We start from the raw sequence: 16,809 nt of genomic DNA on the forward strand, positions 1-16,809 counted from the left end.
ATTGCTGCTAACTCAGGCCTTCAGAATGAGAGCTAAGGGAAGCAATGTTGTAAAAATGCTAGCATCACCAGCAGCCTTTGCTGCATGTCCTCTGCTTCAGGGTGGGCCTTGAGCCAACAGACTACTGCAGAGAGTAAGCTCAGCTTTGGCAATCAGTTTTAAATGAAATTTATACACCAGATCAACAAGGTGGTCATGGGGTTGTCTCAGTTTAGCTGCAAATGCCAAAGGTTCTGAGCCTATATTTGCACTGGGTTTAGTGTTGATCAACCTTTGATGTAAGAATAGGTTAGGGATATTGAAAACAGACTAGTGTCTGCTAAAGGGGACATTTGAGGAGGAATGCGATGGGGGAGGGTGGTCTTTGCCAAGGCCAAAAGACAGTGAACCTCGTTGTTCACATAAGGCTCCATAGAAAGTAGTGGTATAGGGCAAATGTGGTTTTCTTACATTTTCAAGTGTAAGAAATGGCCGCCAACTTAAGTCATGTTTTTCATCTATCCCAAAGAGGAATTGTTGTTGGTATTGGCACTGTGAGGCCACACTATATCCTGAAGGCACAATGAGACTTGGCATCTCTCCTAAATGGCATCTGTCCAGAGCTGCCCTAGAAGTGTTTAGGAGGCATCCTTATGTGTGAGAAGGGGACTGGTGTGAGATGACTCAGAATTTGATGTATTTAGGGAAAGAATGATTCCCTGTGAATAAATTAAACTACACAAAACCAGAGTTTAGATTTAAAAAAAAAATGACTGCTGCCAAGCCCCAGTCATCTGGTCTGGAGATACAAAGAGATCATTGCCATTCAGAAGGTGGGTGGAGGTTTGTGGAGAAAGAGTTTGAGGGACAGTGGCGTGGTTCACCAATGTTAGCAATGATAGATTACAACTTTATTGGGAAGATTTGGTAAAATAATATGAAAGGAGAATCCTGATAGTGAGACAAAGCTTCAGGTGTTAGGTGATGGATGTCAGAGTCTGCCCTCTACACTGGTTGTTCCATGAAGACAAAAGCAAAGCTCCAACCACCATTGTGACTCAGGTGTTGTAAGATGCTAGAGAACTCACACCAATGAGTAGCAGAAAAGAAACAGAGTGGGAAGAAAAAATCCTATAGCAACAAAGAGAGAAAAATCCATGTCTTTATGTCATTCTGCAGGAACCAAAGGGCTTTCCTTTCCTATCCACTGGCTTCTTGTTTTCATAGAATGTCTTGGGTAGTTGGTACTCTGGTGACCCACTTGATAGATGGAAAAGCTGAGGTTCAGAGAATTTGATGAGGCTCCTTTGCTCAGCTAGTAAGTGGCAGAGCCAAGATTTAAGTCCACATTTATTTTTCCGCTGTTGAGTCTATCATACTGTCTCAGGAGGGCGAGAGACGTAGACTTCTCTGTGGAACTTGCAGTGAACAAAGGGCGTGGGTCAGAAAAGGGGGCAGGATGGCAGAGAAGACAGAAGAGGTCCATCTGTAAACATCAGCGTTTCCACTTCCTCCTGCTCTCTGTTGATACATCATCTCCACAGTCACCCTTAGTAGTTATTTTTTTTTCCTTTTTCTTTCCTCACAAGAGTTTTGCACTTAGAATAACAGCTGGCAAAAGGTACAAACTATTCTCGGTCTTGTTTTGGCAACTTTGTGGCTGACAGTGGGCAAGCAGCACATGCGGTGTGGGGTTTGCAGCTGCCAGACACTTGGCGGAGCTGCTTCTAACAGACTCTGCACAACACTGGGTGTGTGAATCAGGAGCCAGGCACCGTGAGACGTGGTGAGAGCGAGACCCCCCCCACTCCCCGTGTGCCTTCAGGAAAGAGAAAAAACAAAAGAGGGAAAGAGGGGCACGGGGCTTGTGCTGGTGATGTTGTATTTAATGTTCTAAATCTAGTTCTTAGGGCTCACACCTGATGGCTATTGAGAATCAATCTGCTTCCTGTTAGCACTAGTCCAGGATAGACTGTGTGCTTCATAGATGGTGGGTATGGAGCACATGGTGGTGTTCCTCTGTTCTGTGCCCTCAATGGGAATTACACAGCAGTCACTGCCTGAAGTATTGATGAGCTGCAGTGTGACCACAGAAGTTGTTTATGTACATTTCTTTCTTTCTTTCTTTCTTTCTTTCTTTCTTTCTTTCTTTCTTTCTTTCTTTCTTTCTTTCTTTTTTTTTTTTTGGTTTTTCGAGACAGGGCTTCTCTGTGTTGCTTTGCGCCTTTCCTGGAACTCACTCTGTAGCCCAGGCTGGCCTCGAACTCACAGAGATCCGCCTGTCTCTGCCTCCCGAGTGCTGGGATTAAAGGCGTGCACCACTACCACCTGGCTTTTTATGTACACTTCTTAGTTTTTTTCTTCTTTTATTAGTCTGGATGTTTTGCTTGCACGTATGTCTGTACACACTTGCATGCTTGGTGCTTGTGGAGTCCAGAAGAGGGTGTTGGATCCTCTTGGAACTGGAGTTATAGGCGGTTGTAAAACTCAGGTTTTCTGGAAGAATGGCCAGTGTTCTTTACTACTGAGTTATTTCCCCAGCTCTTCCAAAAAATTCTTCAAGCACCTATTTCCAATTGGTTCCACTTGATATCTTGATTGAAATCTATTTGTTAGCTCAGTGTCTCCATAGGATAGTCAGGAGATTAAATTACTTAACCACCAGAAAGTCCTTACAATCAGGCTTAGTAAATAGTTAACACTATAAGCAGTGTTAGTCTTTTCAACTTTCCTGAGATTTTTTTTTTTTCTCTCAAGACAAGGTTTCACTGTGTCGCTCTGGCTGTCCTGGAACTCACTCTGTAGACCAGGTTGGCTTTTAATTCACAAAGATCCCCCTGCTTCTGCCTTCTGAGTGCTGGATTAACCACCGCCCTGCTAGTTTTAGTCTTAATAATCTGATCAATGGTATAGAATGGTTGCAAAGTACTGGATGAAACAGCAAGAAGCTGGGGTTATAAAGCACATGGTGCAGTACAGAATGTGGGAGGGCCAGAATGACAAGGTCTCATTGCAGCTTCACAGCAACCACTTCATGAGGTGCACAACCTCTTCCAGCTGTGACTGCCTCCTATGCAAAGTCGGCTATCCAGCTAAGACCTCCCTAATAGCAGCATCATTGCAGAAGTCAAATGAGATAATAAAGATGAAAGAACTAAATGCAGCCATGGGCAATACTTGTCAAAAGTGGAGTGGGATAGAAAGAACGGGAGCCATGATTACCAACTCTTTTAGGAGAGTCTTGGGTCTCCTTATCTCAGAGACTGCACTCAGATCATTTCTTCGAGATCCTCATTTAGAAAATCCTAACTTAACTGATGAATATCGACTGTCAACTCCCATACAACCGTTATGTGTAAACAGCTTAATAGAGCTTTGAGACAGTAGGTCATCAGCTGTGGAGGTTTGCCTGGTCCTCATAATACCTGTTTGGTATTTATTGCCTCACAATACAAGGGCAATTGGAAGGTATATACAGAAGGGCCAAAAACATAAGCCTTAACTTTACTACTTTACTGGTAGAAAGAAATACAGAACTACTCAATAGTTAAGGTTTTGAAGTGGTATTTCACATAATTAGGCAATATCTTATTAATTAATAAAATTTTATTTAGCTGCTACTCAATGTAGTTGGACTTGAAAAAAATTATTCTGTAATGCTTGATTTGATATAGCAGATGTCTGAATTATGTTGTAGAAATGGAAGCTTGTAGGCATGCATGTGTAAGGCTGTGTGTGCAGGCATGCATGTGTAAGGCTGTGTGTGCAGGCATGCATGTGTAAGTCTGTGTGTCTCCAGAATGCAGTGTGAAGGGTGCTTTGTGCATTGTGCAGCACAGCAACCTTGGACTATTTTGTATCACTTGCTTTTTATAAAGCCATCGTGGCTCCAGATTGAACAGGCAATGTTTTCACAGTGGCAAAGAGTCTTTTCACATTTGTTTGTACTGGTATTCATGAGACGTAAAATTAGTCTCAATTATAGCAAAAGCCAGAAATTCACTAGAAAAAAAATACAGCCTATTTTGATATCAAAGTTGCCTCTTTCTGGAACACATGTCTAGGCTATACTGCCTTTTTGGTGTGACACTGCCCCTCACAGAGTTCCTTTCTCCCTTTTGACATGTACTCTGCTTTCCAAAGCTTAGTGCACAGGTCACTTCCTGTCTGGAAGTAGCGTGCATGCACCTTCTGTCCTGGAGTAAGATTTTTATCCTGGTCCCTACAGTTCCTGTTTATGTATCAAGCTCTCTCTCCCAGTACATGAATAGTGAGATCCAGGCTTGATCAGTTTTCATGCTGGGTTTTAGTGTACTGAGAAGTGGGACCTTGCATGGAGAAGCTGCCAAATGAATCAGTGAATGTAACTCTTAGTTTTGGAGGAAATCTCGCATGCCTGTGGCCCTGTAAAATCTGAGACCCCAAATGTAATGATTATACTCCACATCTACCTTACTAACATCATGACTCCAGCTCCAACTCCCTCTCTTCTCATAGGTAATTTATAGCATGTACAATTGCTTCCTTCATTCCCTCAATAAATATTTGTGTGCAGCTACTATTTGGGAGGGAAAAGAATGATTGGTGTCATCATGGTACATCACCCCAAAGGCTCAAAGTTGTGGTCTAAATTCTGACTTAGTGTTTCTGGAAAAACTATTCCAAAAATATAATTTCCAAAGAAGGTTGTACACCCCATAAAGAGGACTGAAGAACAAAGCATGCATTTTCCTTTTCTCTGGCTCTGTCTACTGGAGGGGAGCAAAGCCCTTGAACACTGAAAACTAAAGCAATTAGTGTCTTGGTCTTCATGAAACCAAACAAGTACATCACATTTCTCCTCGTGAAAGATCAAGGGTAGCTCATGGAGTCAGAAAGGTAAGCGTTGGCCTCTCCTTCTTGGCTAGTTCTGAATTGAAAATAACATAGGAAATGAGAGAGGCAATTGTCTCTGCTGCCATTGGGTTAATGATAGGAGTAGGAAGAGCACAGCCATGCTGAGCATAAGGACTCTGAATCTGTCCATCTGCGAGAGTTGATGGAACTCATCAATTTGACAATCATGCACCTTTAACACTCTGCCTGTGCATCTTATCACAACTTTGTCATTCAGTCTTTGGTCCACGTCACCTTCCTTTTCTGATCCTCACCATTACCTGACACCCTTCCCTGTCTCGTGTGTGTGTGTGTGTGTGTGTGTGTGTGTGTGTGTGTGTGTGTGTGTATGTGTGTTTTCGACTGGCCACCAGTCTGCTTCTTCAAAACCCTACTCCACTCTACGTTATACTTACTAATTGGCATGCTGCCTCCAAAGGCATGATTTTTATAAAGCACCATACTATAATGGGGTAGGATAGGGATGCCCCAAACAATTTTTCTTTTAAACTAATATTCATGCAAAAGACAATACCAATTTCTGCATTGGTATTTATTTCTGCAAGTCATGTATTGGACCTGCAGTTTTCTGACACCCTTAACAATTGCTTTTTGGGTAATGCATTTTATTAAGGAGTGCAAATCAATATTAAAGATATAAGGACCCAGTGGTAATAGGTACCTATATTAGTCACCAAAGACACAAGTAGGCAGCAAGAAACCATGAGGCCTGATTAGAAGGATGAGCTTATTGTCTGGTGAATATTTCCATACACTAAGCAAATGGCTTGAGGTGACCAAAGAAAGACAGAGAACATTTTTAAACAGTTACCTACCTTTTCAGTTATGTTTTGTGACCTAAAAAGTTTTGAAAATTCTTTCAGCATTAGATGAAGCATTTTCATCAATTTCCCAACCATCCCTCAAATAAGGTTAGATGCATAGATATGCTATGTGTCTTAAAATATTAATCAAGGAGAAAGTGATACAAAAGACACCCGATTTAAAAGGAACACTGTAAGTTAGAAATGCTTCTGCTCCAGGAGCAGAAGGGAAAAGGCGAGAATAGAATCATGACCCTCTCCCTTCCTACAGGGAAGTTAAATTGATTTGGGGAGCAGAATGTCAAAATCTTCCATCATGAGGTCGCAACCAGCTGAGGTTCAAATTGGTATTAGAAAAATCTTCGCCTACATCCACCAATCATGCTAGGGTCCACTGATGGCCCCTGTGTCATTTGTAACTTTCCACATCAAATGCTGATTTTATTTCAAGCCATTTGCTTTCGAGAAGGATGACAAAAAAAAAAGAAAAAGAAAGAAAGAAAAAGGCAGCAGTTGAAAAGAATCTGAAATGACGACCACAGGCAATGGAGGCAACCGCAAAGAAAGGAAGCACAAGGCCAAGCAGAAACTTACGGCAGCTACTTTCGCTATCGCTGGCATTAGAGGAGACGTGTTCTGCAAGAACAGCACAGCACATTAAAGAAGGGTCAAGCGTCAGAGAGCAGCCAGAAGGGAAAGGACACACCCATGCAAAGCTACTGCAAACGGGAGCAAAGGGCCAGTGAAAGGCTGCGGAAGAGTCGCACTGAGAGAATCCAGAAGACAAAGATGAAAACTTTATTGCCGCTTTGCACAATACTGCTGTTTCTCCCTTTCAGCAAATACGAAAAGTACCTTTAATTATCAAACAGCAAACAATGGCAACCCAGGTGACGTTCTATCTCTAAGTGACACATCCGTAGAATTCTCAGTATCTATTTTAGCCCTTAGTTATTTTGACTCCAACTGATCCCTGGAGTCCCTTTGATTTTCCATTTAGATACTTTGCAAGCAAATCCTCAGCTGTGAAAGGAATTTTTGAAGCTCTTTCCTGCTTCAGTGAGTAGAAAATATGGGAGGTAACAACGAATCCCTGAGAAACGTTTCATGACTTAGTGCAGGACCTGGCATGAATTATGTTTAATTTATCCTGAAGGTCTTGGCTAACAGCAGAGATGTGTGTGTGGTTCAGTTGATGAGTTGATCGTATATAACGTATCAACTTCTTCACACGTCACTGCACTAGAATGATATATATGTGACTGCTTGGCTTTCACCTGTTTGACGATACTTAAGAAAGAGGAAAAGAAGATGCATTATTCTCTGAGAGCAAAAAATAAAATAGTGCTTTAAAATGCTTGGACATATACTTTTTGTTTTCTTTTTGGCCTGCTGAGGGGGATTGATTCTATAACATAAAACTAAAGAAAACCAAAGCAAATACTGATTTCAAACCATTCCTCTCTGGGTGGCTTTATGACCAGAGCTGTGCTGTTAATCTGGGCATACATTGAACAAGTCCAAGACTCATGGGGGAAGGGGTGGGTGAACCCATGAGAATCAGCTTACTATCACTGAACAGATAGTGAAGACGCATACGCACACTTCAGGGCACCTTTGTGGATGCTCTTATCTTTCCTACTTTGAAACAGTGATGCAGGGAGAACCTGATTTTTTCTCATTAATTAAATCTGTTCAGTTTTTAGAGAGTAAGCAAACATCTGGATGTTCTGGATTCAGCAGAGCATTACATACTTTTTAATGATGCTTACTATTAGTGATATGCTAAAACAGTCACTTTACCTCTCCAAACTGAAAGTGTATAAATTCCCCCAGGTGGTATTTAACGCCATCCAGGTGATGCTAAAATCAGTGGGTAAATTTTATACCACACTCTATATAATCTTTCAAAGATAAAGTTTTCATCTTTAAGAAGAGCAGCACTTGACCAGATTTTGTTTTCTCCAGCTACATGTCTAAAACAGGCCGCAGAGAGTCAAAACTTGAACCCTGAAAGGCAGGCATCACCACACGCACAGGCTTATATAAACAGCCCTGGAATGTGAAATCCAACTCAATGGTATTTTGCTTTATAAAATGAAATGGACAACTAAAAATATCTCCTGTAGCTATTACATCAAAACATACAAAACAAAATTGAATATTTGATACATTTGCAAAAGATACAAGATTCTGTTCTTATTTCCTTGGTGCTTCTAGAGTGGAATTAAGATTAAAGAAAGCAAAAATCATAGCATAGGCTTTTGAGACACAGATACTTGTTTTTAATTGCTAAGTGCAACGAGACATAGACCAAAGACACGAATAAGTAGAAAATGTAAAGGTCTAATATATCTTATTTTTCATTCTGTGCTACAAGATGAAGCCCTGATAACATAATGCAGCTGGTAACTCAGATATCTAAAACTATCATACAAATGGTTCAAGCAGGACCACTGCAAGTCAGAAAAAAAAAATCAGTCAAAGTTAATAACAAAGAATTAAGGCTCAGATAGCTTAATATTTACTTTTTGAGAATGCATGTTGCTTTTGACTACAAAACAGCTCCTTTATCAACAGCAAAATATAGCTCAATTATAGAATCGGGCAAGGTCATTATGTCTTTCCATGTTGAAAAGGCAGAAGAAAGGACATCAAGAATGTTTCTACTTTGCCATTCTAGAACACTTCACTCACCCTTTCTTTGACATGGTCTTTTGCTCTCTGAGAGGAAGTTGGTGACTGAGCAAATGATGCCCTGATGGGCATCAGGACCATGTTGGCCATTGTCACACGGCCAGAAAGGGGGAGGTGTTGCCCACAGCAGGAGTTAGACTGCCTGACACACTTCGCTTTTAAATGCTGACATGCAGAACAAAATGACCGAAACTTATTCTGTAGGAGCATTCACAGCTAGGTAACAAATCAAACTCGTATCGTGTGCATGCTAGGAATGAAAGGCCCTCAGGAAAAGGAACAAAAGCCAAACTCAAAAGGAAAGGAAAAGAAAAGTTAACAGTGACCATTCCTGGAAACTTACTCAGAGTCTTTGTTCCATAACCGTCGTCACCTAATCCGGGGATGTCCTGCATGGAAGTCCCCAGAGAGAGCAATGAGAGAGGAAGAACAGCCGCGGAAGAGGAAGGTAGAAGTCAGTGGAGTTGAAATGGATACTACCATGACAGACCGTGTTGCCCAAGCAATCTGGATCCCACTCTCTTTCCTTTTGAAATAACTTTCATCCCAAGCTCCCTGAGCTGAGTTATAAAAGGAAAATTTTGATTTGTAAATCTACTCAAAAAATTGAAGCCAGAGATTGAGGGGGGAAGAGAAAGAATCAGTGAATGTAATTTTTTTTCACTGTCAAAGAATGTCCCCACTCCAAATTTCATAACGAATTCTTTATCCACCACAACAAGCTCCCTTCTCAGCATATATTTAATGACTTCCTGGAGGGTAAGAGTGAACCGATGCCCCAATACTCAATAAAAGTCATCGAATTACTTCTAATAAGTTGGCATCCAAGACAAAATACATACGTGGCAATGTAATCCAATATGTCTGAGCAGAAGGGAAATTTTTCTCAAGCCTTAGGGAGTTGCATGATCAAACCAGACCCATTCCTGGTCACAGAGAAATGCTGGTTGGACTTGAAGTCCCAGTTTTGTCAAGGCCCTTTCTAGTGCTTTCTGCACAGCACAGCCCCGGGAAGGGAAGGATCCAGACTGCAGTCAAACACTGGTCACAGTAGTAAAACCTGCCCTGCCTGCCTGCCATGTTGTTTGCCTAGGTGTGTGGCGTGGGCCAGCCTGTCATGAGTGTTGCCTGTGAAGATTTTTTTTTCTTGTGTTGCAGGTGACATTATCTTCAGAATCTACTTACGTTCAGGATCACTGGTTTCCTGCTCACTCTGCTCCTTGTTCTTGTAGAATGGGAATTTTCGTGAAAAGATGAAGCTCTTTTTACGCTTGTCATTGAATGACTGTGAAGGAGAAAAGGCATGGGGCAAAAACAGGGGACGTCTAATTGTTGTCACACTCATGCTGACACAACAACTAGTTTGTAAAAGCACAGAGAGCTGTAGTGACGCAAGGGGACACTCAACAGAGGCGCTGGAGGGTTCGAAAGGCAGACTTTCAAGGAGTGCCAACTCTTGATAATGGCGCCTTGGGAAAATGGTTTTACAGTCAGAACACTCCTTGCAGATAAATGGTGACCGGGGATGTCTTAAGGTGGAAGATCCAAACCCATCCTGGTTCTACAGTTTGTCCGTCACCTTTGACAGGTAACTGAATCTCTTCCAACTTCTGAATCTTCATCTACAAATCAACACACTTTTCCGGTGTTAAGATCACACTAGGCAATATCCACATAAAATGCTATATAATTCTCATTTTATCACTGTTAGGCATAAAATGACTGACTATTAAAAAATAGGTTTTTTTCTCATTGTCTAGCTGTCTTAAAATTGAATTTGTATTAGTTCAGCTTGGGTTTAATTAAAACTGCACAAGGAAGCAAGTGGATTTATGATACGTGATAAATATAGTGTAACATTTTAATTCAAAAGATAATTTTGCCTCACATCCTCATTATGGACTACCTCGAGAAACACAGAGAGGTTGAGTCCAATGCCAGTATCATAGTTTTTATTGGTGACAGCCAGCAAGCAGTCAACCAGAAGCTTCTAATATGGTACTTACTTGGCAATCACCCAAGCATAGGAGAAATCATAGTCACTCATGTACATTTTGGTAAAGGGAAAAAATTAGGATGAATATCTTCAAAGTACAAGCCATCTATTAGTTTAAATGAGACTGGATTAAAAATAAAATATTTTATAGTACAGTTATTAAAATGCAATCACTCCAGTGATCAGGACATGCTTGTTCAGTAGATTTTTAAAGAAAACTCAATTTATCACATGGTAGCTGTTGTTACACAAATACTTTGTGGGTTGTTCTTTGTGAAATGGAATCATTCAAATCTTACTAATTTCATATTTTATAATGTTTCAAAACTGTCTCACCAGCCTGATTATCATCCACACTTGACTGATTTGAATCTTTTAGCTGCTTAAAACCACTAGAAAAACATCTCCAGGGAACAGGGTTTCTTACTTACATAGGTTTTTGATTGAATTGCCAATGGCATTGTGAAAAGGGGTGTTCTAACCCAGGGTTAGCATTGGCCACTGGCAGGAAGAAATGTGGAGCCAGCAAGGTGACAGATTGGAAGAAATGAGTACTTGTTGGCTGAGAGATCAGCATTTTGTCCCATTCATGGGACTTAGTCATGTGCCCATATTAATTAGAAGCTGGACAAAAAATTGGTGCAAATAAGGCATTTGTTTTGTACTCTTGTGCTCCTCTATTAAATTAGTATTGGTCATGTTCATTCAGGAAACACTGAAGTACTGAAACATCTTTCACTAAAGTCAGAGGAGCTAAATTTTATGCCAGATCAGGAACAGTTTTATATCTCATATTAAAGCACTACTTTCTTGGAACTTAAGTCTGCAGACAGCACCTGTGTTTAATAGAGTTTTAATCATAACTTGTAATTGAGAACTGGCAGCCATAGACAAGGCTGGGAAGTGCCCCCATATTTTCCTTAAAGGAACATTACATATTCTTGCATCACTCCAGTGTCATGCCACTTTTACATTTCAAGCATATTTAAACTCCAGTAACTGAACGTAAAAGAAAAATATCATGTAAGATTAATGGCATGTGATATTGCAGGGGGTGTTAGACACTACTCATTAACATTACAGATGACTTTTCATGCAAAACAATTATGAAATCTCATGCAAATACAAAATTATGCCAAGATGATTTGGAAAACTGGGGGTGTAAACACACAAACACACAGATGGATAATGCAGAGGCTTCTAGGACCCCAAGTGGTGTAGCATGCAAACCACCTCATTTACATTGTCTCACGGGGAAAAAAATGAAAAGGTGTTGTCTTTGATTAATTCTTTCATGTTTCAAAGCAAGGAATGTAATGTGTTAACACTTCCCAAGTATGAAAATGTTGTGTATCATGAGTTCTCTGATCGGACATAATAATACTGAACAGCACACCTTTTAAAAGGACAGAAAATACATGATATCCCAGAAGTAAAATTATTTAACAGTATTATGAATAAATGCACTTCGATTCCTTCCTGTGTAACATGGAAGGCACTAGACCCTTTCATGGTCACACTTTCTTATATGTATGGACACAAAATCAAATCACCCATTTCAGTTCACACAGATTTCAATGTTTTTCAGGTAGGGTATTACTGAATTAACAGTAACATTAGTTAATGTTAACATTTTGACTTATAAAGGATTACATGTGGTTTATAAGGCTTGACATGTATAGTACCATAATATATGCTTTATTACCACTGCAATTTTTCCTTTTAATACTGAAGAGAAAATTCTGCCACATGAGTGCTGGGTGAACAAAATAAATTAGCATTTTTGCTATTTATGTAACACATGGCTCTAAAGTAAAGGCTAGTTTACAGCTCTCATCTTAATTGTGCCTGCTCAGTGCTGTTTTGTCTACATTACAGCATCTTCAATCCCCATGTATTGCCTTCAAGGAGAAAATTTCTTTGAATAGAGATTTTGAAAACACCAATCAAATGTGGCCTGCGGTAAGTTGGCATAGGAAAGAATTCTACTTTAGAATTTGACCAAGCAAAAATTTGTATTTATTGAGCATTGAATTACCAAATTTAGTTCTAAGGCATCACATCTGTGATCTACAGTCTAGCTTCATGAAGCCTGCCTCATCACTATTCCTGTGTGTATCCAGGGTTGCTCAAATGGTGAGCTGTGAAGTCAGGAATTGAATTGGCTGCAAATGTTACTGTTCTATGAGTACAAATTTCTGAAAGACATGCCTCCTTCAAGTTTATATTTAAAATTACAAGCAATTGACTATTGTAAGTCACACCACATATTCTGTCATTCCTGGACAGTAATGTCTGGTGGTTACTTAGGCCACAACATGTTATTGGATTAATCAGTATTTCTTTTGGTTGTTTTGCTACATCTTTCTATCTTAGATAACAATTCATGCAGTTGAGTGCTCAAAGCCACTCTTGTTCTTACGATATTGTAAAAAATAAAAGGAATTTTAATGAGACACATTAGACATAGCAATCTAAAAAATTTGCATGTAAGTGGCTAGTTAATAGAGAAGTGAATAAGTGATGTATACAGCGTAGATAATGAGGTATGGAGAGTAGGAAGTGACAGTTGATGGGTATGGACTTATTTTAGAGTAGATAGAGATGAGAATGTGGTGATGGTTACATAGCCTATGAATATACAGGAATCATGGAGTTGTGTATTTTAAGGTCATGTAACTAATGTAAATTATATCTCAAGAAGGCCATTTAAAAGAGGAATCCTCGTACAACCCCATACCATGGGTTGAAAGGAAACAATCATATCAGGTTTTTCATTCAACTTGGTGTAAATATGTTATGTCTTTAATTGGATGCTCTCCAACTCTTGTAGTCTATCATATATATATATATATGTATATGTATATATATATGTATATGTATATGTACATGTATATATCTGCATGCAGAAATCTATATATGTTTCTGTTGATCTGATTCTGTCCTGTGTCAGTTAAGTGAATACCTTTCATGTTGTGACAGACATTATAACACTCATGTTGGGAGTCAGCATCTCATCAGTGTGACTCAGAAGCCTCATGATTGGCAGGTCAAATAGTATGAAACTTCCTGGATCGACCCCACCATAGAATGCTTTGGTAATCTGGTGTAAGATAAAATGCATTATTCATAAGGAAGAAAGCAAAGATCGCAAATCCCCTCTTCTCTACTTAAATCCCACGTTCTTGAAGACAAATGTCATGTGTTTACCCTTCATATCCAGAAAACTCTAGAACTAGGGGCCTATTTTTTAATCTGTTGTTTTTTTAATCTGCTAATTCCTGAGCTTCTATAGGTCCATAATGTCACCTTTGTAGATAATGGTGTTCTCTGGTGGAATTTAAACTTGTACATGGCTCAAATATGCTTTTTCTGTGGCTCCTCTTATTTTGATAAATATTTGTTTCTGGGGAAGCAGTGGATCCAGGAGAGAGGGAAGGTGGTGGGTGGGCACTGGGAAGAGTGGAGGAAGGGGAAGCTGTGGTCAGGATATATTTATTGTATGAGAGAAGAATAAATTTAAAAAATTACTTGTTTCCTCATAGTTGTGTTCATCTGGAAAAGCTGTTTAGGCATCACTTTGTATTATATAGATAGCTCATGTTCATGCAGAAACAGAATTGTAAAACAAAATATATTAAAGAATAAGCAATAATATGACCAAGATCAGTTGTTGGATCTCAGATTAAGACTTGGGAGCATAAAAAATACCCATTCAGAAGTCCTGAGCCTTCTGACAGAGAACAAAACCTCACTGCAAAGAAGCCCTCCTAAGTTCTACTAAAACAAAGCTCCAGATGAACCTGACTATGTTCAAACCTACAGCTTTCACGATCAGTTGACAAATACAATTGGATTTTCCATGTTTCTTTGATTTCTTTATAAAGATACAACAATCAAAATCTGAAGTTTGGAAAACTCTATAAGACAAATTACCTGGTTTCTTCACCATAAATAATGCATCAACCTACAGCACAAACAAACAAAATACTTAAAGGGACTTCATTTGCCTCTGGTTCAGACAAGTGACAACAGAAAAACAACAACAACAACAACAACAACAAAACCATTTATGACATTTGTGGTACAATATGAATACAGAAGAAGAGGAGGAGGAGGATGAAGAAGAAGAAAAAGAGGAGGAGGAGAGGGACCATTGCCAGATTGTCCAATGGTAAAGACACTTGCCACAAGGATACAAACCTGACAAGCTGACTTTGACCCCCAGATCCCATGTAAAGGTGGAAAGAGAGAGCAGACTCCACAAGTTGTCTGTTTATCCAGTAATTATTAATTTTTATGTGTGACAATGGCATGTGATCATGCCATAGTGAATTAGGAAATAGTTTGATGCCCTGAATTACCTTAAAATATGTAACTGGAATATAGCCTCAGTACATCTAAAGGCAGAACTGTTAAGGGAACATTGATATTTTCTTGGCAGGCTAATGTTATACAAGTATAACAATACTGAAACCATTTGCTGTAGGACCGAACAAATGAATAAATGCAGGCATGCTGGGAACAAGAGTTGTTATGGTCAAAAAGAGGATAATTGAAAGGAAAGGAGGAATCTTTAAAAATTTTAATTTCTTCTCTAAAGAAGCCCTGGATGTGATGATAGCCTTGTAGCCAGAAGCATATCTAGCATCCACCCTACAAAATGGCAATTAATGTTGTTTGGCTGGAAACAATATTTGAGCAAAACCTACATTAATTGGGATGTGTGTAAAGAACATCAAAGCCAAATCCACATAATATGAACAATGGGCACAATGAATCTGAGAAGAAATGTGTGATGCCTTTGAGGCTATAAAAAGACTTAACCAAACAGGGTAAATGAAAAGCTTTTTTTTATAGGAGAATCCAGGGAGAATGATAAAGCCAGGAATCACTATTCTCTAACTACTACCATAAGAGAAAAGTCATTCAAGAGTCATCAGTATTTGCAAGTCCGTGAGAAAACAGGATATTCATCTCTTCACATATTCAATTACAAGAGTAGCAAGAAATAGCTGTACGGTGGAGCAATCAGTCAATGTCAACTGTGGGGCAGACAAACTGACTGGATGTGCTTCCTGAGTGCAAGGCCTGAGAAGTATTTGAAGCCATGCGGTATTCCTGCTCCAAAGGCAACAGTTCACACCGATGGTGAAGAAATGGGCATTTCCTAACTAAAATGCATCCTCTTAAGATGTCAATGTCACGACAACATAAAAAGCTAAGCAACTGTCCCAGAAGTGGGACAAGTGAAACCAAGTGTGTGGTGCTGGGTCAGGAAGGCACACAATGCATAGTTTCTACCACTTTCTGTCAACATAGTTCAGGGGATTGTAGATGGGTGTGTAATTTTTGAGTATAAGGGACGTATAATTCTCTTCCTGCTTTTATAATGTTTAAAATTTTTCATGAGGTGGCTTTAAAAAGATAAATCATGAAGTATATATAGACGTTACTAGTTGACTGGGGTGTGTGTGTGGGGGGGTGACTCTTCTTATAGCTTTTCTTTCCTTTCTTTTTGCTAGACTCAAAGCAATAACAGGAAGTAAAGCAGATACGGAAAGGAAGAATGAAAGCCAGTCCCCTATGAGTGCTGGGGTCCAGTGGAGGCAGCAAAGAGGGTTCATTATTCAAAAAAATGTGGCAGTTGATATTCCCTGACCTGAAAGGACAAAGGTCCTAGCATTCTTTGCTTAAGAAAGAATCAAAATCACAGGATCCATCATTCCACAAATGGCTGTGAAAAATAGCATCCTAAATGAGTCCTTGACTCCCCTTTTCTAATTACATTATTTCTGGGTCTGGTATGGTCATGCTACGTAAAACTGCACTACTTAGGGCAGTAGTCTAGAGAGCAAGCCTAGAGTAGTATAGCAAAGGGCTGGCTGAAGCATATGTGGACTTCATAGCCACTCTGGTGTATAGTAAGTAGGAAGGATATCTATATTCTGAGGCTCAAGTCATCCACATCAATCTTTCCCAAAGAAATTTAAAATTGTTCACCATCCTCCTATATTTTCATCAAGCTACCTCTACCTTCATAGCAAAATTCACCGATTGCTTTCCTTTGAATGCACAAAAATCATATGTTAAATTTTATGATTTTCCCTTTTCTAGATACGAGGAAGCTATGTCCTGTGGACCAATTTGACCCACTATGTGATTCTGTAAAATGGAGTTTTTAATTGGTGCACAATCATGTTCACTAACACTAGAGGGACCAAGATAAGTTCTAAAACATTGATATCTAGTCTTTTACAGAAAACAAACAAACAAGCAAAAATCTAATGATCTAAACTGCTCTATTTAGAGTCATCAATGAACTCTAGGAAGTTCAGTTCAGAATTGTTCTTTTACTTTTTAAATTTCAATCTACCTACTAGACATGACTCATCCCATTTCTTTTCCCCAAGACACTTGATGGGTGGTACACATCTG

At 39.5% G+C, this 16,809-nt stretch overlaps 1 protein-coding gene across 32 annotated transcripts in view; it reads right to left on the reverse strand.

Annotated features, from left to right (window-relative positions):
- The window catches only part of Dlg2 (discs large MAGUK scaffold protein 2), a 1,877,153-nt gene that overhangs the window by 20,963 nt on the left and 1,839,381 nt on the right, over positions 1 to 16,809 (reverse strand). For 19 of the 32 annotated variants that reach the window (XM_052714317.1, XM_052714325.1, XM_052714324.1 and 16 more), the window contains 2 exons: positions 9,561 to 9,660; positions 6,273 to 6,314 (listed from right to left, as the gene is read on the reverse strand). In XM_052714317.1, the coding sequence (XP_052570277.1) occupies positions 6,273 to 6,314; positions 9,561 to 9,660 (142 nt within the window). Of the gene's footprint in view, positions 1 to 6,272; positions 6,315 to 8,718; positions 8,765 to 9,560; positions 9,661 to 9,701; positions 9,905 to 16,809 lie in introns of those variants that run through there. The other 13 variants (XM_052714327.1, XM_052714322.1, XM_052714337.1 and 10 more) reach the window with 4 other exon arrangements.

The sequence above is a fragment of the Peromyscus californicus genome, unplaced genomic scaffold, assembly GCF_007827085.1.
Source record: "Peromyscus californicus insignis strain IS unplaced genomic scaffold, ASM782708v3 Scaffold_4__1_contigs__length_199733344, whole genome shotgun sequence".
Taxonomy (NCBI): Eukaryota; Metazoa; Chordata; class Mammalia; order Rodentia; family Cricetidae; genus Peromyscus; species Peromyscus californicus.